The following is a 22,012-nucleotide window of genomic DNA, read 5'->3' on the forward strand; positions in this document are numbered from 1 at the left end:
ATTTTATGCACACACACACATAAAGGACTAGCACTCGTGCACGCACACAGACACACTTCTCAGAGCTTTTGCACTGTGTAATGTCTAATACTGAAGTTCCTGTAGTCTACCAAATTTTTTGATTTTTATTTATTCATTCAAACTCCTGTTGTTCAGCTCTGCACAACTATCCAGGAAATTCTCCAGTGGTATTTAGCCCTGTGTTTACAGCCACAGAGGAAAAACGCTTTGGCTTCTCCTCAAAGCTTCAGAGACGACAAAAAACCTTTTGGTCACAGAGGGCGGAGCCAACATCTGGCTGTGGGTGCTGTGCAGTGATCTCCCTCAGTCCTTTGTGATGTCACAAAAGGCCCATTTAACAGAAACACAAGGAGGTGAACATTGTACCTTTTTTCATTTGGGGGGAGTTCATTAGCAACATAGAGGCAGAAAGTCAAGTGAATTACTCACCCTCTCATGTGATTATTGGAATGGACTCATTTCTCTACTGACTTTGGTAAAACTCCCTTATTTTCTGCAGCTTAATTAAAAAGTATTCAAATGTACAGGCTGATATGTGTTGGCAATGGCTCAATTAGACCCAGAATCCTTTTACAGACTTTTTATTTAGACTTTTAAACCCTCTTTTTCACGACTTAAAAGACGGAGCACGCCCTCCATTATTAAGGTCTGTTTGCACTGCGGCCTGATCCAAGACGGACCAATTGCTGCTGTATTGCCGCGCTTGTTGTCACCGCCGCTGCAGCTGTAAACATGTGGACGCTGCTCCAGTTAGTGCGAGTCATCACAAGATAATGAGTCCCCCTGTGAGGCAAGTAGGGCGAAAAGAGAAAAGCGGGCCAATGTTGCGAAGCTTCCGCTCACAAGAGTCGGTGAGATCTGCTTCACATCTCGTGACTCTGCCGGTGTTTGGCAGCGCACACGTCTCCTCTGGGCTGACGCTAGCTCTTTAATGCCCTCCCTCTGAAGCGCGCCACGCTGCAGCCTCGGTCTCCTCACTGTTTGCTGTCTCCGGGCGCGGCGGATTCCAGCCGCCAGTCACGTGTGATGGAGTGGAAAAACAAGAAGCGAGAGCCTGAATCAATTACTCTGTGGATGCGCTTGATTTAGCGGTGCCCTGACCAAGCACTTCTTCCAGGCAACTTGTGTTTTGTTGTTGTCGTTTTTTTTTCTTTTCCCTCCTGTCTTCCATTTGTTTTGTGGAAGTCAGAGCGGATGCGCGCTGATGTGCTGTCACCCTTGATTTGAGTCCGTAACGAGGGAGTCGGCGGCGAACGCGGCTGACATCCGCACGTTAGCCTCGGTCTTTAAAGGCACTTCAGTTACGAAAGTCGGAATTCCTTTGGACTTGTCTGAGATGAGATAAGTACTCATAAAGTTCCTTGACTGAACTGTGGCAATTAATGGGACCGAACGAATCTGATCTTTTAAAGTGCAACATTAGTCGCGCGTCGCCGTCCCGTGGCTAACCGCTAAGCCATTCAGAAGAACTCTTTCCAGAAAAGTTGGGGGGGGGGGGGGGAGAAACGAAAAGCCTTCAGTGTTGTTTTTATGTTCCTCTTTAAGTGTGAAAATGCCACACATTTCTGATAAGGCCGCCCCATACTGCCGCATCCACGCTAGCCACTTTAGCAGCAGCTACTGTTTACAATTCATCAAAACCTCTTCCTGGTCTTCTTCTGTGGTTTCTCCCAACTCTGAATTTGTCGCCTTCTTCTGATTTCTTGCATAAAAGTAGTTTTTTTCTTCTATTTTCTTTTATTTTTTTATACTTTCTTAAGTTAACAGATGCGTTCATCGGAAGTGTTTTGCGACGCTGATGTCCGCTGCTGTTACTGACTTTCAGCACATATTTGCAGACTGGAAATAACATTTACTTTGGCTTCACAAGATGGATGAGTTATCTGAGTTGAACTCTGAGCGATCGTGCTCCTCTGATGTCAGTTCCTTAAAGTTCATTTTCATGCTCAACCGTCATGAACGAGCACAATCAAGAAAAGCGGCACCAATTTCAGCCGATGGAAGGTTGTCTGTGCGAGTAAGTTCCACAAGCCTTTGCATGTTTGAAGTCGCGCCTTTTCCTGCGCCGCTCCGAGGTGATTCTGCTCCCAGGGCCCAGCGTGAGTCACACACTTCGGAAGCTGCGCCCTGCGTCAGAAGGCGCCTGAAGGCGGCGGAGGCTGAGCTTGTCGGAAGACGTCTGGTTAAGAATAGTTAGGTGACTGTGGGGTGCTCGCTCAGGGCGTGGCGTAGTGTTGAGGAAACTGTTAGGGAGCAATCAGAGAGGAGAGGCTCCTCCCTCTGACAGATGGCCGTGTGTGTGTGTGTGTGTGTGTGTGTGTGTGTGCACTGGGAGTGGGTGTGTGTGCACTGGGAGTGGGTGTGTGAGGGGGGAGGTAGCTTCCAGCATTTGCTTGAGGTTTCTGGTTTTGGGGATGGGATGGAATTCTAGGAGGAGGGTGGAGGTGGAGAGGAGGTGGTGGAAGTGGAGGGGAGGAGGTGGGGAGGAGGTGGAGAGGTGGTGGAAGTGGAGGGGAGGTGGCGAGGAGGTGGTGGAAGTGGAGGGGAGGAGGTGTAGGTGGAGGGGAGGTGGCGAGGAGGTGGAGGAGGTGGTGTAGGTGGAGGGGAGGTGGTGTAGGTGGAGGGGAGGTGGCGAGGAGGTGGAGGAGGTGGAGGGGAGGTGGCGAGGAGGTGGCGAGGAGGTGGAGGAGGTGGTGGAAGTGGAGGGGAGGAGGTGGTGGAAGTGGAGGGGAGGTGGTGAGGAGGTGGTGTAGGTGGAGGGGAGGTGGCGAGGAGGTGGCGAGGAGGTGGAGGAGGTGGTGTAGGTGGAGGGGAGGTGGCGAGGAGGTGGAGGAGGTGGTGGAAGTGGAGAGGAGGAGGTGTAGGTGGAGGGGAGGTGGTGTAGGTGGAGGGGAGGTGGCGAGGAGGTGGTGTAGGTGGAGGGGAGGAGGCGAGGAGGTGGAGGAGGTGGTGGAAGTGGAGAGGAGGAGGTGTAGGTGGAGGGGAGGTGGTGTAGGTGGAGGGGAGGTGGCGAGGAGGTGGTGTAGGTGGAGGGGAGGAGGCGAGGAGGTGGTGGAAGTGGAGGGGAGGTGGTGTAGGTGGAGGGGAGGTGGCGAGGAGGTGGAGGAGGTGGTGGAAGTGGAGGGGAGGAGGTGGTGGAAGTGGAGGGGAGGTGGCGAGGTCAGTGCAGGCACAGCTGGTGAGACCCTGGCTGCAACCAGCTGCTGCCTCAGATGAGCCCTGACCCTGCAGACTCAGCCCAGCTGTTCCAAGCTTTCTCCTCCACCCTTCCCCCATCACCATACACCCCATAACCCCCACGCCTCAAAACATGCCCCCCCCCCTTCTTCCCCCCCTCACTCATTTACAAACAAGTGTGCTCTCGGAACCGCCGCGTCCACACCCAGAAAGATGGAGCGAGTCCAACTGCCGACTTTCTTGGCTCTTCTCTGGCGTTTCAGCCTAAATGAGCCTCACTTACAGGAAATGGCACGGACCTCCTCGCATTAGACCAAAAAAAAAGAAAAGAAAACATCCCATAGAGACCACGCACAGAACGGGCCCGAAGGTCTTTTTCGGTTTACCGAATGGAAAATCTGAGTGGACTCAGTGTCCATGGCGACACTTTAAATGTCTTTTGTGACGTTACAGCTCGAGCAGCGACTCCCCCCAACTTGAAACCAGGTTGAAATCAGTTATCATTATAAAAAATTATATACTTCTTGAAAAAAAAATAAAATTATATATATATATATATGTGTATATGTGTATATTAGCCTTGGGTGCACGAACAATTACACAGTTCCAGGTGATGGTATTAGAAAAAAGTGGTAGCTTCATGTAAGCCGCTGCATAGAAGGTGATGCAGATCAGTGAGATTTCTACATGACCGACTTATCATGGTGATAGATCTGTTATTGGTGATATGGTTAGCTGGGACAGACGTGAATAGCCGCACTGGCAGACTTGATGAGTTTGCAAAATGAACTGCTGAACTTGGAATGTCCGATTTATGCACTTGTGACAGAAGGAACATGAGTATAAATGAAGCTGAAGGAAAATTTTGTCTCTGGACTTAAAAAAAAAAAAGGAGAGAAAAATCAATCAGAAAAGTTGAATTCAGGGGCCTGAAACGTGCAGCACCAGCAGTGCTGTCACTGTCTGTGGGAGATGTTGGTGACTACTGGGTGGTGTGAGGACGGAGGAGCAGGAAGCCCCGGAGCTCCTTCCGCCCTTCAACTCACCTTCGTCATGTGGCACCGAGACTCCGATCAATGGCCGCTTTTCTCTTCATTTGTCGCCCATTAAAGGGAATCAAGCCGCTGACGTGCGCGAGACTGTGAACCCGGCGGCCACCCAGACTGCACGCCAGCGGGATGCCCCGCCCTCCTCCCCCCCGACGCTCCCCACGACGGCATTGTTCCCTCGATGACAAGGCCCACGTGCCCCCCTATACAGCATCCTGGCGGGGGGTGGGCGGGCTCTTTGTCTGGCCGCCATTGTCCCCCAGACACACGCTCCTCTTTTGACGGACACACGTGCTGTCAAAGGGAGAGAAAGGGAGCGGCGGCGGTGCTGGGGTGGTGGGGGTGAGGGCGGGGGGAGGGGGAGGAGGAGGAGGAGGAGGAGGAGGAGGAGGAGGAGGAGGGCTGGCGGGGGGGGGGGGGCACCGCTGGCCATTATTCCGCCGGTGGTGGCGGTGAAAAGACGAGACGCGCTGGCCATCTGTGGTGCGTGTCTGTAATCTGAAAGGGGGAGGGAGGGTGAACGCACACACACACACACTGACGTGCGCACGCACACACACACTGACGTGCGCGCGCACACACACACTGACGTGCACACACTTCTCGCTTTCCAAAAGAATCCCCTCTCTTTTGTCTGGCCACGCTTTTCTCAGGGCATGATGCCTCTTGAGGTGGTGGCTCCCCTCTTTTTTTTTCCTAGACAGGGTATTGTGGAGCTCTGAAGTGGGGGGGGGGGGGGAGAGAGAGAGAGAGAGAGAGAGAGAGAGAGAGAGAGAGAGAGAGAGAGAGAGAGAGAGAGAGAGAGAGAGAGAAGGTGTCTGTGTCAAAGGAGGCCGATCCGCTTGAACCCGGAGGAAAAACATCCACAACAGGAACCGTCCTGTATCCTCCCCACTCGACTGGTTGTCGAGCAGCAACACAACTGAACACCGCTTCACTTGTCTTCCTGTGTCTTGGCCCCTCTCTCTCTCTCTCTCTCTCTCTCTCTCTCTCTCCCCCCAGCCGGACCCCCGGCCCCGCCCCGGGGGTCTTCACCTCGGTGTTTACCCGACGTTCCTCACAGTCGCCTTCCACTTCCCCTAATCAGGAGGTTAACTTGTGTTCTCTGAACTGCAGAGGCCAACAAAGCTGAGTCAACAAGGCCGGGCGTTTCTTTTCTTTCACCGTTGCCCCGACTTGTTGCCCGGCGGACGACTCTATCTCTCTCTCTCCCTATCTCTCTCTCTCCCTCTCTCTCTCTGTCTGGATGCTTCCTTGTCTTCATTCACTTCCTCTCTTGTACACTGTTTGTTCCTTCCTTTCATTCTCCTCCACTCTCACTGTATATCATTTCAAACTTCCTTTTACTCTCCCTCCTTCTCACCCATTCAACAGTTTAGTGCCTTTCTCTCCACCCCTGCTTTTGAACTGTTGAGCAAGACCTTTTAAAATAGCGATTGAGTCGAGTCTTTGCTGAAGAACGGCTGCACTGTTGACATTGTGATTTCCTTAAAACGTCCATCGCTGTGTTCTTTATTTGTTGAGAAAATTCGACTTGATAAACCTGGAACTCTTAAATGTGGTTTTCTTTAAGTGACATTTAATCTTAACTTTACGTTGTTTCCAAATGTTTAGAATTTTGATAAATATTTGGGATGTTTCAGAGCCCAAAGAGCTAAAAGTAGATGTCTGCTGCTGCTGCAGTGTATGTGTGTTTCTGCGTGTGTGTGTGTGTGTGTGTGTGTGTGTGTTGCTACTCATTTGTTATGTCGGTGCTGAACAGTTTGGAGCTTTTAGTAGCAGTCAATAAGACATGACCACCCTGCAAACACAGACTCAGCCTGCACTCTCAAAACAGCCAAAAGTCCCGGACCGCTGGCATTCACTGTCACCATAATTAGACTCTTATTTTGTTGTCTCGCACTGTGAAGAATAATTTTTATTTAAAGAGGTCAAGTGTCTTGGTTCCAAGAAGAATCTGCAATGATTTCATTTATTTTTATTTCATTTTGTGTTACTGCGGATGAAAGCTCAGTTGAGGAGCAGGAAAAAGCCTCAAGACGTGCCGCTTGGAGATCAGGCGGACAGATGGTTGGTGTCACACTGAAAATCAGTGGCAGGCAGATGGATAAACAGACAGACAGCAAACATATTCATAAAAAGTATTAGTATTGAATTAAAAGTATTTATTTTTTTGTGCAGGACGGGGTTAAGATAAGTTAAAAAAAAAAAAATCTGGAAAAAAAATTAGAAGACTATTGCTTTAATTTTAGATTTCTTGTCAATGTGTGTTTTTCCCCACAGGTCTTCGTTTTTAATAGACTTCCACGTGTTTCCTGTTTAGGAATGCACTCCAAAGACAAACACAAGCCTGCGAGATGAGCAGCCAGACAGAGAGGAGTGTGCGGCCGATGTTAAAAGCTCTTAAAAGCCTTATTGATTTTTTCTTGTGTCTGGCTGCTTGGCATGCATAAACATCCATTATGCATGAAAGCTTTGGCCGTAATAGAAAAGTTATTTCACATAGCAGTGACAGTAAGACGAGCGTGTGATGTCTGTTCAACAAGCAGACGTATCTGCACGTCAGCAGAAGTTCCTTTTTCTTCTTCTTCTTCTTCCTGTTTGGACTGATCTGACAGGTCAGAGACAAGAGGTCTCACACGCACGCACGCACGCACGCACGCACGCACATGCACGCTCACTGGCCTGAGAACAGGCAGCTCAGGCTGAGAGGTGTGCTGTTGTCCAGTAGGGGCGCTGTTGCACAGGCAACCGTCTCCTCTCCTCTGCTGTGCTCTGAGTTGCAGTCACTCTGAAGCTCACAGGGAGAACATCTGCCATGCAAACACTAAATCAAACAAAAGAGGGCGAGGTCTTCAGTTGTTGAACTGAGGCTTAAAGGTTTTGGTGGCTGCAGGTTTAAAGAAAAGTGGTGTGTGTCCACTTGGGGCTGCCAGACAGATTCTGTGTCATGTGGTTGAGGGAACTTCAGGAGACAAAACAAAGCAAAACACAAGTGAACCTGTGTTGCCTTTTATCGAGTTACCTGCTGTGGGTGTTTATGGGGGAGAGAGCGCCGAGAGATTCGCGTGTTTTTGACTTTTATGTAACGGATAAATAGCATTTTTTTTTTTTTTTTTTTTACAAAGAGACCAATAAAGGAATGCGTAAAGGTCAAAAGTTCACCTCTCTCCAGCAGAAATGCAGTTCAAAGAAAACATTTTTGCTTTAATGTTGTTGAAATGAACCTTCTGATTGACGAGAGATGAAAAAACTGTGTTCCACAGTATCAACTATAAAGTATACCTGATGATTTAGCACAGTGCAAGACCAGTTTCCATCATAAAAATCAGACCTGAGTCGTTTCAGTGGCGTTTTGCAAGTGAGATTCTGTTTTACAGGGTTAGTGCAGGGTTACATAGTGACTGCGGACTGTAATTTGCAATATATTCCCACTGATTTCATTTCATTTCAGTTATAAATTGTTTTTATGCTTGTTACCAACTATGGTTCTTCCTATAACGGCCAAACTGCGTCGCACTTAAACTGATCTATTGGGAAGCAAAGCGAGGGAAAATTACATTTTTCTGTTTTTTCTTCTTCCTAAAAGTCACAAACTTCATTTGCTTATAATAAGAGTTTTTGAGAATTTTTGCATACTGTAACTGATGGGTTCTCCGTGGATGTGCCTGGGGTTTCCCGATCCTGCCATGACATCACAGCTCCCTTGAGAAAGATGTGAAAACAGGGACTAACGTTAACATGGCTGCAGTGGGCAGACAGGCCTTTAACAGACACCTGCCAAGTGTTTTGATCCTATCCCGTGTTGCGAAAAGTCTCTATGCAAACTGTGATGAATAATTGAATAGTTTCTGCCTCACATTGCTGTGACCACGAGGCTTACTGTCCTGCTCTTCTTTGTTACTTTCACCCTCTATTTTTTTTTTTAAACATGAACCTTCCTCTTCTAGTCTACCTCTTGCCTTCTTCCGTGTCCCAGTACCCCTCCATCCCATCAAAAAAGACAAAAAATCCTACCATTTGTTGCCATGGGATCTGGTTGCCATGGAGCAAAGAGGGTTTTTTTTTTTTTTCCCCCACATGGGCCGACTGTGTGCGTGTGCCTATTGTAGCGTGACAGAGTCTGGATGCCATGCTGATTGGGAAGAGGAGAAGAGGTGTGGACTGGAGCTTGTGGTTGCTGTTGTCTGTTGCCACCCTCCCCAACCCAACACACACACACACACACACACACACACACACACACACACACACACACACACACACACACAGGAATGGAAGGAAGGAAGGAAGGAAGGAAGGAAGTCATTTATCACGTAAAGTGGCGGGAAAGCTTGATTGGTAGAAAACCCTTGAACTCACACTGGTCCACCAGCTCACGTGTTGTCAGTACGTCTCCTCCAGACCTACAGGCTTTGTGTTGCTCTTTAGTCAGAGGTGGCTCTTGGCTACAAAGGGCAACATGTGATGACAGCGAGTCGGGTGGATGGTAAACGGAGAAAGAAGAGGAGACGTCAGAGTGGTATTGACCCTGGGTGGGAATCGATGAGCGGCTCGTCTGCCACTGGGCTCGGCTGCTCCATGCTGCTGCTACCTGCCTCGACGTCCGTCTGAGTGCAGTTTTTTTTTTTTTTTTACACAGTGTGGCTGTCACCGTTTTGTTGTTTTTAATAAAAAATAATTGAATGACTTTGGTTGAGAAGGTTAACAGGGACAAGTCGTGAGCTCAGGAATATCATGACTCATACTGGTGAAGTGCTGCGCTGTTTAATATTAGCCACACCGTCGCCCCACGCATGTGTAATCTTAAAATGACCCTAAATGAATGTGAAATCAGCAGTGGGTTGATTGTGGTCAGACTAATAAAAAACATTAGTAATAATTCCGATTTAAACACCTGCAGCTAATAGCTTTTCGTTTTCTAATTAACCTCATTTCCAACCTTGGCTCCTGCTGTAGCTGAGCTCCTACTTAATGATGATTGCCTGCGCATAAAATAGATTATCGAGTATTTGCACTGCCGCTGTTCATTAACTGTGTTTGTGCGTGTGTGTTGTGCGTGTGCGTGTGTGTGTTTGAACGTCCTGCCTTGACACGAGGATGCTGTTGATTAAAAAAAAATAAAACTAACTGCCGCTGAGTCACTGGAGCGCGGCGGCCATAAAACCGCATATCTGACACGGCTGCAGACACAAACGTGCTAGATGCTCAAACGCGCGCACACACAGAAACGCAACAGCGCACAATTGGGTTTCTGTGTTTTGGTGCTAACTGGTGTGGGCTGGAGGAACACACCTTTTAGCTCTCACCAGAGGGCCCGTGTAAGTGTGAGCAGGAATTGTTTCTGCCGCCATCTGGCTGGTGAGATCATTGTGTTTCATAACTACACAGCAGATCTAATAGGCTTATGCTGCCCTGCATGCAGATAACACACACCTGCCTGGATGAATATGCATGCACAAGCGGATGCCTGCACACGCGCACACGCACACCGCTGTACCGTCAGATTTGTAAATTTTTTTTTAAGAGAAACGTTGTTTCTTTTGTCTTCATCTTAGACTTTGTCCTCCCATTTCAACTATTTTTAGAGCCTTTCTCTTTCTCCTCTGTGTTCCTGGAGGAGAAGAGGAGGAGGACAAGTTAACAAGTTCTTCACAATTGCAATTACACTCGGCGAAACAAAGAGAGCTTTATTTTTCAGAGGCCGCTTTTTAACCTCACCGGCTGACAATTTTGGCTGATTCAGAGGCTTTTAGTGCTTCTTTCTCCAATTTAGAGTCACAAAGAGCAAAACAACTGCAGCTCAAAGCGAAACCCTCTTACTTTTACTACCGTCTGGAAACAAGCACGACTTTGGGGGTCACGCTTTAAACTTCAAGCATTTGCATTATGTTGTCACTGTCTGGGAAAGAATGGCCAAAGATGACGCAGTTGAAATCAAGTGACTTGCAGCTGCGCCGACACCGTGGCATTTGAGTTTTGCTTTTCTTTATCAGACCGATGTTTGTAAATGTCACCGTTGCTGTTGGCCAATCGGAAGATTCTGATCAGACCCGGTCCGTTCGGAACTAAATTTTATTCCGAACGAGAGAGGTGGTTTATGCCGATCATTATCCCGAATGGCGTCCATGTACACACCCATTCGGATCGCCACTGCGCATGTTAAGACACTGTCCTTTTTCCTTGGGGATTTATTTATTTATTTTTTTCAATCGTAGACTTTTTCTTGCCACGCGACGCCTCTGTATTTGTTGCCTCAGCAGGCTCCTCTTTGGCTTCGGAATATTTATGTCTAATGTGAACAGCAGAGATCTTGGCGACAGGGTTGTGTATTCCTGTTTTTCAGTACATATTTATTCTTTCGACAGGAGGGGTTTCCCCCATGGGGCCTTTGGAATACGTCAGATTTGCAAAGACCTGTTGTTGACCTAATTGTGTAATGGAAACAACGACAAACACACAAAACAAGCCTAACGTGAGCGCTTGCTGCTTGCTGACCGTGCGCTCCAGACACGTGTGTTGTGGTGCGTCCTTTACAAACACGCAGCCACAGCGGACGTTTTTGATCCTTCTCTTCTGATCTCTGGCTCCGTGTGTTGCAGGGTAAACAGCTTAGCAGGTCAGCTGGCATCATGAAGGGCGAAGAATGCTGGAGAATGGAGACATATTATTGTTCAGGGTTCGTACGGATGATAGTTTTGTCTCTCTTTTGGTATTTCGTCGCGTATTTTGTCTGAGCAATAAGAACAACATCTTGTCGCTACAATAACCTGAAATTAAATTCAAAGTTTTGATTTTCAGAATAAAACAACTTTCATGTAACTTTGATCCACATGAGAGAGTCTTCTTTTCTTTTTTGGCCAGATTCAAGTCCTCCAGCTACGTCAAATATTTCAAGCACTGTATCAGTACTTCAGACAGCGATAGGTCTTGGTTGTTGACAGTGTGCCAGACTCCTCTGTCCTGGTCTTTCTTCCCAAAGGTTTCCACAGCCGCGCTCTATTTGATGCCAACCTCAGGTGTCCTTGGGATGGCCAGTAGGTTCTGTTCCAAGTCCTTCCTGGAGATGCTGGTGATAACTTCTCACAGATTTTAACTTCATCTTGTCTTCTGCAGGTTGGCTTTGGTAGTTTTGGTTGGGTAGTTCTCTGACCACTGGCCAGTTGAGTTTTTTCCTAAACCTTTTGGCCCTGGGTTGGCCTAATCGACCCGCAACACTCTTCAACGCTCAGGACATTTCACTGGAAAATAAAATTAGCTGCAGCTCACCCACTGAAAGACCTTCTTTCACCACGAGGCCACACCTCAGTGTTGTAAGGAACAAATAAACCCAGAATGTCCCCATTGTGCAAAATCACTCTTTCCTGCTTTGCACTCCAGAAACAGAAACGGTTTCTACCCACACAATGGAACAACCAGGTGCACGTGGGTGGAGTCTCAAGTCTTTACTAACTTGAATACGGAGTAAAAGTCCCACTCGGAATATCATCACATGGAAAGTTGCTGGCAGCACTTGTGTGGCCCGCCCTCGAACATCCATCACTGGGAAGCAACATGTTCCCCTTCTTGTCCAGTTTGAAACCGGCTGAATTCCAGTCGTGGAGTTACAGGACATCCAGCAGCGCTGGAATCATTTCCCACTTCCAGCTCCCGTGAATGTCCGTAGTTCTTCTTGCGCTCTCCCACAGTGAACTTTTGCCTGGCGCTCCAAAGCAAGTGGTGAATGAAGGAAAGCATGTCACAGCTGACTCAGTGTGTCCCGTTATCCTCACAAGTTGGTACATCTGGCTTTTAGAGAGAACATCCGGGAGACGTCAACAACCTCAAGTTTAAAGTTCAATAGCTTGCACTGGAGGGATCATTTGGTTTTCTCCTGATTGTGCAAAGCACTTCCAGACACCTGTGAATGTGATTTAACACTTTACTAATACAAGCTGACGTACACAGAGTTGTTATCTCACAACTCTGGCCTCATTCGCCGGTTCCAGCCTCTGTGGACGTTCCCGGGCAGGCCTCACCCTCTCCCCCAGTGACACTCACAGTGGACACAGACCAAAGGTTCGGCCACTGTGAAGGTGTGTCCTGTTATTCTCAGGAGGTGGGAAGTTCCCACTTTGCTGCACCCTTTGATTTCTAACACACAAAGTTGAAAGAATTTTCCCTTTAAAATTAAAAAAAAAAAAAAAAAATGTTTTGAATTTCTGCGGAAGCGTTTTGCCAAATTGATATACTGTTATACTGAAGTGCTGTTGCTTTCTGTCATTTCTGAAAGAAAGAAGTGATAAACAGTGCAACAAAAGACGTGACGCGGAATTAAATGAGTAAAAAGGGAGATTAACACGTCACCCCGGCTCCTTGTGGTCGCAGCGCCGGCGACTTGGGATGCGATTTGATTCATAGCCTTGAACTCCAGCGGCTCCGAGTGAGATGGGAACTGCTGTGAGTTCCAGCCCTGCATGCAGCAGAGGGGCCTTTTACAACTCTGGCCTGATTCCCCAGTTGCAGCCCCAGCTCCAGCCCCAGCTCCAGCCCCAGCTCCAGCTCCAGCCCCAGCTCCAGCCCCAGCTCCAGCCCCAGCCCCAGCTCCAGCCCCAGCCCCAGCTCCAGCCCCAGCCCCAGCCCCAGCTCCAGCCCCAGCCCCAGCTCCAGCCCCAGCCCCAGCCCCAGCTCCAGCCCCAGCTCCAGCTCCAGCCCCAGCCCCAGCCCCAGCCCCAGCCCCAGCTCCAGCTCCAGCCCCAGCCCCAGCCCCAGCTCCAGCCCCAGCTCCAGCTCCAGCTCCAGCTCCAGCTCCAGCCCCAGCTCCAGCTCCAGCCCCAGCCCCAGCCCCAGCCCCAGCCCCAGCTCCAGCTCCAGCTCCAGCTCCAGCTCCAGCTCCAGCCCCAGCTCCAGCTCCAGCCCCAGCCCCAGCTCCAGCCCCAGCTCCAGCTCCAGCTCCAGCTCCAGCTCCAGCTCCAGCAGACGTCCCCCAGGCCGCTTGTCCTCAGTCCTCAGTCCTCAGTCGTCGCCCTCTCCCCCAGTGCACTCTTGACCAGTGCTCCCTCCCGCAGCAGATGGAGAGGCAGGGAAAGTGTGTCACCAGTGGCCGTGACTCCATCCATCACCCCCTCCCTCCTCCCCCTTCTCTCTTCCCGCTCCGCAACTCCCTCGGTCTCTGTCCTCCCACCCACCCCCCACCTCCCCCACTCACTCGCAGGATTTGGAGCATCAAACATTGATTTGTCTTTTATTTTTAGAGCAGCTGCGAGGCGACTGTATGCGTGCGTGTGTGCGTGTGTGCGTGCGTGCGTGCGTGCGCGCCGTGATTGCTTGCTCGCCACCAGGCGCTCGCTCGCTCGCTCGCTGCGGCTCGTCTGATTGCGTCTGGCTCCGCCGCCGTGCGTGTCCCTGCGAGCGCGCCGGGGCTCCGTTTTTCCCCCTCCTCTCTCTCTCCCAAGTTAATCCCTTAAGAAGAGGTGTGGTTCTCCTCCTCGCTGCTGCTGAGCGCTCGCTCTCCGTCTGCTCGGCGCTGTGCGCGCAGATTCGCCGCGCGCCCGCTCACTCCTCTCACTCCTGTCTCTCATCTCGCTCTTCTTGCTGGGGGACTTCTCTCTCCTTCAGCTCTTCATCTCCGCGTCTCTCTGCGCGTGCATTTGCGAGCGGCGCTGCTTCTTCTGTTGTGGGTGAGGATGAGTTCGTCTAGCGAGATGGGGGAGGCCATCGAACTCAGGTGAGCCAAACACAGTGCAGTCGGCGGTGTGTGTGTAAACTGTGTGTCAGTGTGCGGTCCTGCTGGCACCTTCACACGTGTGCATGCATGTTCTCCGAGTTTGCATCTCTGCAGATATTTATCAGCAGCTCAAGTCTGATGTGAACGTGTGCACCTGGTTGTACTTTCCATCAAAACTGGGTCAATTTTTGCAGCAGCAGCAGCAGCAGCGTTCAGCACCCTGGGCTGTTTTTCTCATCCTGCCCTTCTTTTTCCTTTAATGCCCACAAGGTTTGACCCTGTTTGTGGGAATCTGTGAGCTCAAGAGATCAACAGGAGGCCTGGGGTTCCTTACGTAGAAAAAAAAGCAATAGGGTTTGTTATTATTGCTTGTGCTGCTGCTGCTACTGCTGCTTGTTGGGTTATTGGTTTGGCACGATGGTATTTCCAGCCACTGCCTAACTGATAATAGGTCTAGCCCAGCCTGCAGCCGCAGAGCTCATAGCAGCTAATAGCCTTAGCAGATGCATTAGCCTCCATGTCCATATGGAAGAGATTAAACCTGCTAAATTGATACAAACATGCCGGGCCTTTTTTTTTTTTCATGCATGCTGTCAGTGTTTGCGCGACGATGTTTGTTTCCATGTGCGTTTCCACCTGATGTGCAGCATTTTTTTCCTACAAAATCTGTTTTGCTTCTCATAAAGAAGCCATGGTCTCCCTTTTTTTTTTCTTCCTCCTCTCTTTTTTTGTCTCACTGCCCTCACAGTTATATAATTGAGGAGGACAGCTCTCGTGTGTGTTGCAAAATAGAAAGAATGAGGTATAAAGAGTGAGGGTACGGCGGCTGGCGGGGACCTGTGTAATTGAGTGAAACGAGAGCAGCCCGACAGAGACTCAACAGGAGGGAGAGTGCGACAGGAGGAGGAGGAGGAGGAGGAGGGAGTGTGAAAGGAAGAGTTTGAAAACGGAAAAGTGCGAAGACGCAAGCAGCAAAGTAGGCTGATTATGCAAAAAAGAAAAAAAGAATCCTTACATTTCAGTCAAATGAAGCAGCAGATTACAAAGGGCTCTCGTTTCTCGGCCTCTATGATCAGTGACCTTGTAGAACACTTTACTGTGCATCGGAGGCTGTGTGCCTCCCACCCAGAAGGCCAAAGGAGAATTTCTGTGGAGTTTCAGTGAATGGAAATCTTCACCAGATGAGTTCAGGTTGGCATGGTTGCAGCAGGTCCATAAAAAAAATAAATAGACACGCTTCTTTTTTGTTGCCTGACGGATATGAGTGTTGACATACAACACAGGTTTCAAATGGAGAGACAATCTGATGCAAAAGTCAGATGCAGCACTTTGGCTGCAACTTCACAAACTCCTTCCACAAACTTGTGAACGCAGGGCCGCATTCCACCCCCGACCCAAGAGTCTGACGTGCAGCGCGCGCGCTTCCAGCTGAAGGGTGGGGTCGGCAAGACGTTGAGAAATGGCAGTGGCAACAATGGCGTGGGAACGCTGGGATGACGTCAGCTGTTTTTCTCTTGAAGTGAAATTACTGTGAATTACTTTTCTCGCCGCAGCACATGTGCTGCAAACATGTTGTCGGAGCCGTCTGAGCGGGCCGCCTCTGTTCCTCACATCGGCTGAGCCCTCGTTTGGCCCTCCCACTCGCCACTTCACCCGCCGCAAATCCATTTTTCCCGGGCGAAACCGTGCCGCTCGGCCGGCCCCTGCTATCAGAGGCGACGAGCCTGCACGCGGCGCCGCTCTCGACCCGGCAGGAGGCCGAACACGGTGTGGCCGCGGTATGATACGGCGGCGCATCGACTGGACCGCTCCACTTCACGCCTGGATGAGCCGTGTTTAGATAAGCCCGCGCGTGCACTCGTGCGCACGCGCGGGCGCACAACGCATTTTTGCCCGACCCAGTTTGAAGGCATGCGGCCGCATGAATGCACACAAACAATCGCGGCGACACACACAGGAAGCGTGGCTCTGCGTGGCACTGTTTACCTGCTCTCACAGTGGGAGGGAGAGCCGCTCCAATAGCCTGGACACTGTCTTCATGTTCTCTACACACACACACACACACACACACACACACACACACCACACACACAGGCTCACAGGTGTGCCTGCAAATACCATGTGTGCAATGTAAAGAGTGAAAGTGCAAGAGGCCAGGCTGCCAAAGAGATGATAAATAATGGAGACAGGAAGCAAGTCTGACTGCAGCGAGGCAAACTATTGGAATCACGCACGCAACCACCCACCTACATACACCCACACACACACACACACACACACACACACACACACACACGCAAAATGCTTTCCAAATTGAATGTGGTTGGTTGGGAGTTGAAACAGTGACAGGAAGGGCAGTGACACAGCACTGCTGGAAGCCTGGAGGAAGAGGAGAAAGGCCAGGTGTGTGTGTGTGTGTGTGTGTGTGTGTGTGTGTGTGTGTGTGTGTTTCCTGGTGTCGCCCTATCCATGCATGCATCAGCACGCACATCTCCTGCAGTGCATGCACACAGACACCCTGCGGCCCCTCCAGAGCTGACAGATTCTCCCTCCTAATCCTCGACGGGAAGGCCGATAATTTTAATTGCCGGATGTTTTCTCGGACGCGCCGCCTCATCTGTCACCTCGCCCCATTTCTATGGCTTAAATGACGCAGAGGCTGGGCGACAAAGTGACTTGTGCGCCGTGTTAATTGTGCGGCTGTGTGAAGAACCCGTGTTCTTGAGTGTGTCGATGGGATCGATTGATCTGTTTGTTGTCTTTCTTTTTAAGACAGAATGTGAGACGTGAGCAGCAATAATTCAAGCGTGCCCAAAGCCTGAGAGGTCTCTCCGATCCATGGATCTGTATACTGCACAATTGACCCCCCCGGCTCACTGCGAACTCATTTTAAGTCTGATTAGCGTTAAAATGATTTGCTATGTATTTCATGACGTGAAAATGGTCCTCCTGGAGCTCGTACGTCTGCAGAGCAGCGGTGGCAGCCAAGGCTGATCATCTTCCAGCAGAAATAACCACAATTCTATGGCAACAACGGCAAGCTGGAGTTGTCTCCTGCTGCGGCTGCATGTTCGGTCGCTAAGCACAGCAAACAAGAGACACAGCTCCAGAAAACGGCTCTCTGCCTAGAACTCTGTTCACAGTGGTGGCACTGGGAGGTGATTCAGGCCCGCTGGTTCGGATTAGTTGCTGGATTTTTAATTCAAATCAGACGCTGTTAAACTGCTTTGGGTTCCTAGAAAAGTGCTATATAAATCCAATCCATTATTGTTATTATTATAATGCCACGCAAGCCTGTGGACAGGTGTAGCTTAAAAAGCTATGGCACCTTTTGAAAAAAAAAAAGAGAAGAAGCTAGAACTGCTTCAGACAATCTGTTGGTGATAGTTTGTAAAACTTGCTTGTGGCTTAAAAAAAACAAAAAACAAACAAAAACATATTTTTTTCCATAGTAAAGCCACAGGCTCAACAACAGATACATATTCGTGCGGCGCAGACGTGCACATTGAGGATAATTTTACCCCTGCAAGGAACAAACAACAAGAAGTAATGTGCACATGGCAACCATTTAGATTAACCAGCCAACGCAAATGACCCGGCTCGTTCCTTAACGATGTGCCTCTCTGACGGGCCGTCCCAGATAACCATCCTCTGACTGATGTGTTTACACGCAGCAGCGTTTCTTTCAGATTAGGCTTTTATTGTAATGACTTGTTTCCGTGTAATGTAAACACAGCTTTCAAGGGAGATGCTGATAAACTTGACGAACGCGTTGTGTGTGTTTTTCCGCATGGATCAAACTGACATGGAGACATAACTGTACTGACACCGTGACTCGGAGGAAAACACACACACACACACACACACACACCCTCATCTTCCGATCCGTTAATCGCTCTTGACAAGGAACGTTGGCTCCGACCGACGAATCAATAGCAGCAATGTGAGGGGCTGGCTAAAGTAGATGGCCGTCACAGACTGCATTTATCATGGCAGTTTGTTCCAATCTGAAAATAATTTCCAGTTCCATGTGTGAGATGATGTTTCAGTCTTTTTTCTGATGAAGAAAAATCATAATATCCGTGTGGATATGTTGTTGTTCATTAACCCAATATGTTCAAAAGCCAAGAAGTTTGAAAGGAAGTTTTTGTTTTGTTTGTAAAAAAAAAATACATGTAACTGTATTAGTTTGACGAAATGAATCTGAAACCGATTCCTCACAGCGACACTCAGTTTGAGTCACGGCTGCAAGTCGAGCAAGTCACAAGTCGAAGTCAAGTCAAGCGCTATTCTGGAGATCCGTCCCAGTTTCCAGGTTGAAATCAGCTGGAAGACGAGGAGGTTGTGAACACGCAACACACAGCCTGTCGATATTGGAAAAGAAATGTAAATATCCATCCATTTTCAACACTTCCTCCTGCACTCTGCACCTGTGGGAAATCTAAATATATTTGATGTTTTAAAAGAAAAAAAAAACAAACAAACAGTTTTAACCATTTAAGCCTCCATCTCCAGTCTTTTATCCGTAACTCAGTTCAGCAACTTAAAAGCCCCCGAATTTTGTGGCTCAAGTCACATGACCTCTACGCCACAACCAAAGCCCTGCGCCGGCAGCTGACCTGAACTTGTACAGGGAGACAGTGTGCCGCTAACTGCACAAATACCAAGGCAGTACACCACGCAGATGCAGAAAGTTTCCATGTTCCAGCTGACTGCTGATCGCTGCGGTGGCAATCCGGGGAAAAGTCCGTGACAGAAAAGCCTGAAGGGTCCAGTGGCCAGTAAAATGGAGCCGTAGCTGCAGCTCCACTCAACAGTGCCTGTAAAGTACTGATCGTCAGGAGGGAACGGGACTGATTGTTGAACATTCAACGTGTGTGTGTGTGTGTGTGTGAGACTGTGTGCGCCTGCTCCCTCACCATGATACACATGCTCCGTGAGCCTCCTACACACTGATCCCCGTGTGCTCCCAGCGGGGCTGCGGTGATGCTGATGCTTCAGAGCAGCACTTTTCATCGAGGAGTAATAATTCCTCTGTTTGCGCGGAAACGACTCCTCGGACCTGCGGGTCAGCGCTCAGGGTTGTGCTGACTTCCGGCGGTAAACACGCTGTCTGACTGACGGACGCTGTTTGTTCCAGCCTGTTTTAACTTGGCATCGGTTGCCTTTTTAATCGATATGAGAGGTTTGTTAGTGGGATAAGTCGTGTTGCTTGGGTCAGTGGATTAGGAGAAACTGCAACAAGGCCAAAAGCAAAAGTCTTAGGTCCAATTTCAGCAAATTGCCAGTAAATAAACACGGTTTTCAGCTGTAAAACATTTCTAGAATTTGTGTTTTGTCGCTATATTTCAATTATTCTAAATTGAAAAATTACCCTTAAAGCTGAAAAATGGTCTCGTTTCGCATGCAAATCACGCAAGGAAACGCTGCGCTGGAAGGAGAAGCATTCAGCCGTCTCACACTCTCACTCTCACTCTCACACACTCACGTCCCTCATTGTACACAGTCGCATGAACTGCTGCATTAAATAAGGCCACCCTGTGCTGGGTCAGGCTTCAGTCTAAACACAAGTGCCCTGGTTTATCTCTGCCACGTCACACTCCTTTATTTCCTTAATCACACTCACACACACACACACAGACCACCTGCCACACACTGCGTGTGTGTGTGTGTGTGTGTGTGTGCGCCTGAGGAAGACAGACGGATAATAGGAAGCGAGACAGTTTTGGATAGTAAATGTCAGTGTCCCTATCGGGGTCACAGTTGAAGTCTGCGGGGCTCAGAAACTGGGTCAGTGTGTGTGTGTGTGTGTGTGTGTGTGTGTGTGTGTGTGGGGAGAGTGAATAATGGACCAGTGTGTGTTTGTTATGTGCTCTTAATTTCAGTCTGATTGCGAGATCAGAACTAATTGCAGCCCAGAGGTGAGTTTCCCCTTTGGCTGGTCACAGAGTGGAAGGGCGGGAGAGATTTTTTTTTTTGAACACTGCGTGCACACATTTTGCTGCGCCGTATTATAATTATACTTGTTAAGTGGAAAAATAACAATGAAAGCAATTAAAAGCAGAAGCCAGTTGCAGTTAATGGCCTCAGCCAATCAGAACCGGGCAGGTTTAGCGACGCTCTCTTGCGCCCCCTCTGGCCGTGCCCATGTCGCCGCTGTGCAGGTCCCAAAACATATGTCTCGCCGTGACTCCGGGTGGCAACGACTCCTGTTTGTGCTTGTGTTACATGCAAAGTGTGTGTTGCCTCATGGCTCCTCCACCACCACCACCACCTCCTCCTCCTCCTTGGCCTCCGTCCTTGTATCTGAGGTGTGGTCTGAGAACATCTGGCGGAGAGCAGAAGTGCGAGGGAGGAGTCGAGTCCCGCCTCGCCCAGAAAGCCCTGAGCTGCCGCTGTCGCTGTTAACCGTGCTCACATCTTCATGAGGAGGGAACAGGGTGTGTGTGCACGTGTGTGTGTGTGTGTGTGTGTGTGTGTGTGAGAAAGTGAGGGAGTGAGCCAAAGATATCAATCAGACGTACGTTTGGCCCGCATGAAACGCAGCTGGACACACATGAGACGTGTGCAGCCTCAATGCACGGCATTGAGAGATGACACAGACTCTTTCTGTTTCTTACTCTCTCTTAAATTACCGGTATGTATATGTATGTATGTCAAGCGATTCATTTTTTTTTTTTATTCATGATGAATCGCAGAGTCTTTCTAGTTAACTGCGATTGGTCGCGGTTTGAATTGCATGTGTAAAATTATGTTATTTTGCATTTCAAGGCGGTTTTAAGCCCAGAATGTGAAGTTAAGTATTAAGTGTTAAGTATTGCGACCCGAAATCGGCCAGAGAGGCCGACTACGGGTTAGTAAAAGGGACAAAAAGGATTACGTTTGAAATGCGCTTAAAGAAGTTTAACACGTTATGGATTGGATCGAACTAATTGCGATTAATGCGTTGACGCTGACAGCCCTAATTAAATGATATTATATTATATATATGTTATGTTACGTGTCTTTGCATTTTGCAAAACAGAGACCTTGAACAGCGCTCTGCCTTGGCAGTGATTCTTATTGCTCTGCATGAATGTCAGGTTGGTCAAATCACCTTCCAGGTTTGGCCGTCGTTTTTTTATTTATTTATTCATTTATTTTTCTTTCTCTTCCCATGAATACAGAACATAATTCCAAAGGCCAACGCTGATTTGTCTCTTTTTCCCACACTCAGCCGTTGAGCCGCCAGAACAACAACCCGACTTTCAGACACCAGCGAAGAAGCGAGAGGTGTTTTGCAGGGAGGCGGTAATAGAAAAAGGAGGTCAACCAAGGTGAACACGCTCCAAAGTCAGCGACACAACATCGTTTGGCCATAAGTGGTTCTCTCCTGCCTCGTCCTCCGCAAAAAAAAAAAAAACTCCTTCCAGATGGCCGCAAACTCTCAACGCTGGACGTGGAACAAATGTGTGTCGTTTGGCACCAGGCCTGGTGTTTGTGTAGTCTACGCTGACGCGCTCGAGCGTTGCTCTGCGTGGGTTTCTGCAGCGAGAGCGCGACTTCATGTCGGTCGTTGATTTATCGATGTATTTTGATGTTTTCCGTCCTGGCCCGCCCGCCCGCCCGCCTGCAGCCCTCCCCCTCCCCCTCCCGCTCCCCCTCCCCCCCTCTGTCTGTCTCTGCAGATGGTTCTTGTTGTTCAGGGGTGAGGTCACAGCTATGCGAGGCCTATGACATGTTGTACTCTGGGAAAGGCCTCCACCCAAATGTTTGCGTGTGTGTGTGTGTGTGTGCGCGCGCGCGTGTGTGTGTGTCTGTCCCTGCACGTGTGTGTGTCCCCGCGCCACAGTACTTACTCCCAGATTTCAGTTCATCTAGTCCTTCTGTGATAAACAAGTTAATCATCATATTTCACAGGAATGGAAATCCATGTTTCAAGTTAAATGAGGCCTCGCTCTCAACTCTTGCGTCGGATGGAATGTTTCCTGAACCTTTTCGTGTTGACCGCACGCATCCATCTGGTGAAGAGCCTGCTGAAAGTGTTTGCAAGAAAAGACAAAATTTGGAGGATTAAAAA

At 49.2% G+C, this 22,012-nt stretch overlaps 1 protein-coding gene across 2 annotated transcripts in view; it reads left to right on the plus strand.

Moving 5' to 3' along the window:
- Positions 1-22,012, plus strand: part of numbl (NUMB like endocytic adaptor protein) — a 52,112-nt gene that overhangs the window by 12,187 nt on the left and 17,913 nt on the right. Inside the window, exon 1 of one of the 2 annotated variants that reach the window (XM_076049764.1) lies at positions 13,586-13,953. The exons of the other annotated variant lie outside the window; for it this stretch is intronic. Within the exon in view, the coding sequence (XP_075905879.1) occupies positions 13,913-13,953 (41 nt within the window). The 5' untranslated portion in view covers positions 13,586-13,912. Of the gene's footprint in view, positions 1-13,585; positions 13,954-22,012 lie in introns of those variants that run through there. 2 annotated transcript variants of the gene reach the window in all.

The sequence above is a fragment of the Nelusetta ayraudi genome, unplaced genomic scaffold, assembly GCF_046127955.1.
Source record: "Nelusetta ayraudi isolate G7.1 ecotype Tasmania unplaced genomic scaffold, CSIRO-AGI_Nayr_v1 ptg000120l, whole genome shotgun sequence".
NCBI classification, from domain to species: domain Eukaryota; kingdom Metazoa; phylum Chordata; class Actinopteri; order Tetraodontiformes; family Monacanthidae; genus Nelusetta; species Nelusetta ayraudi.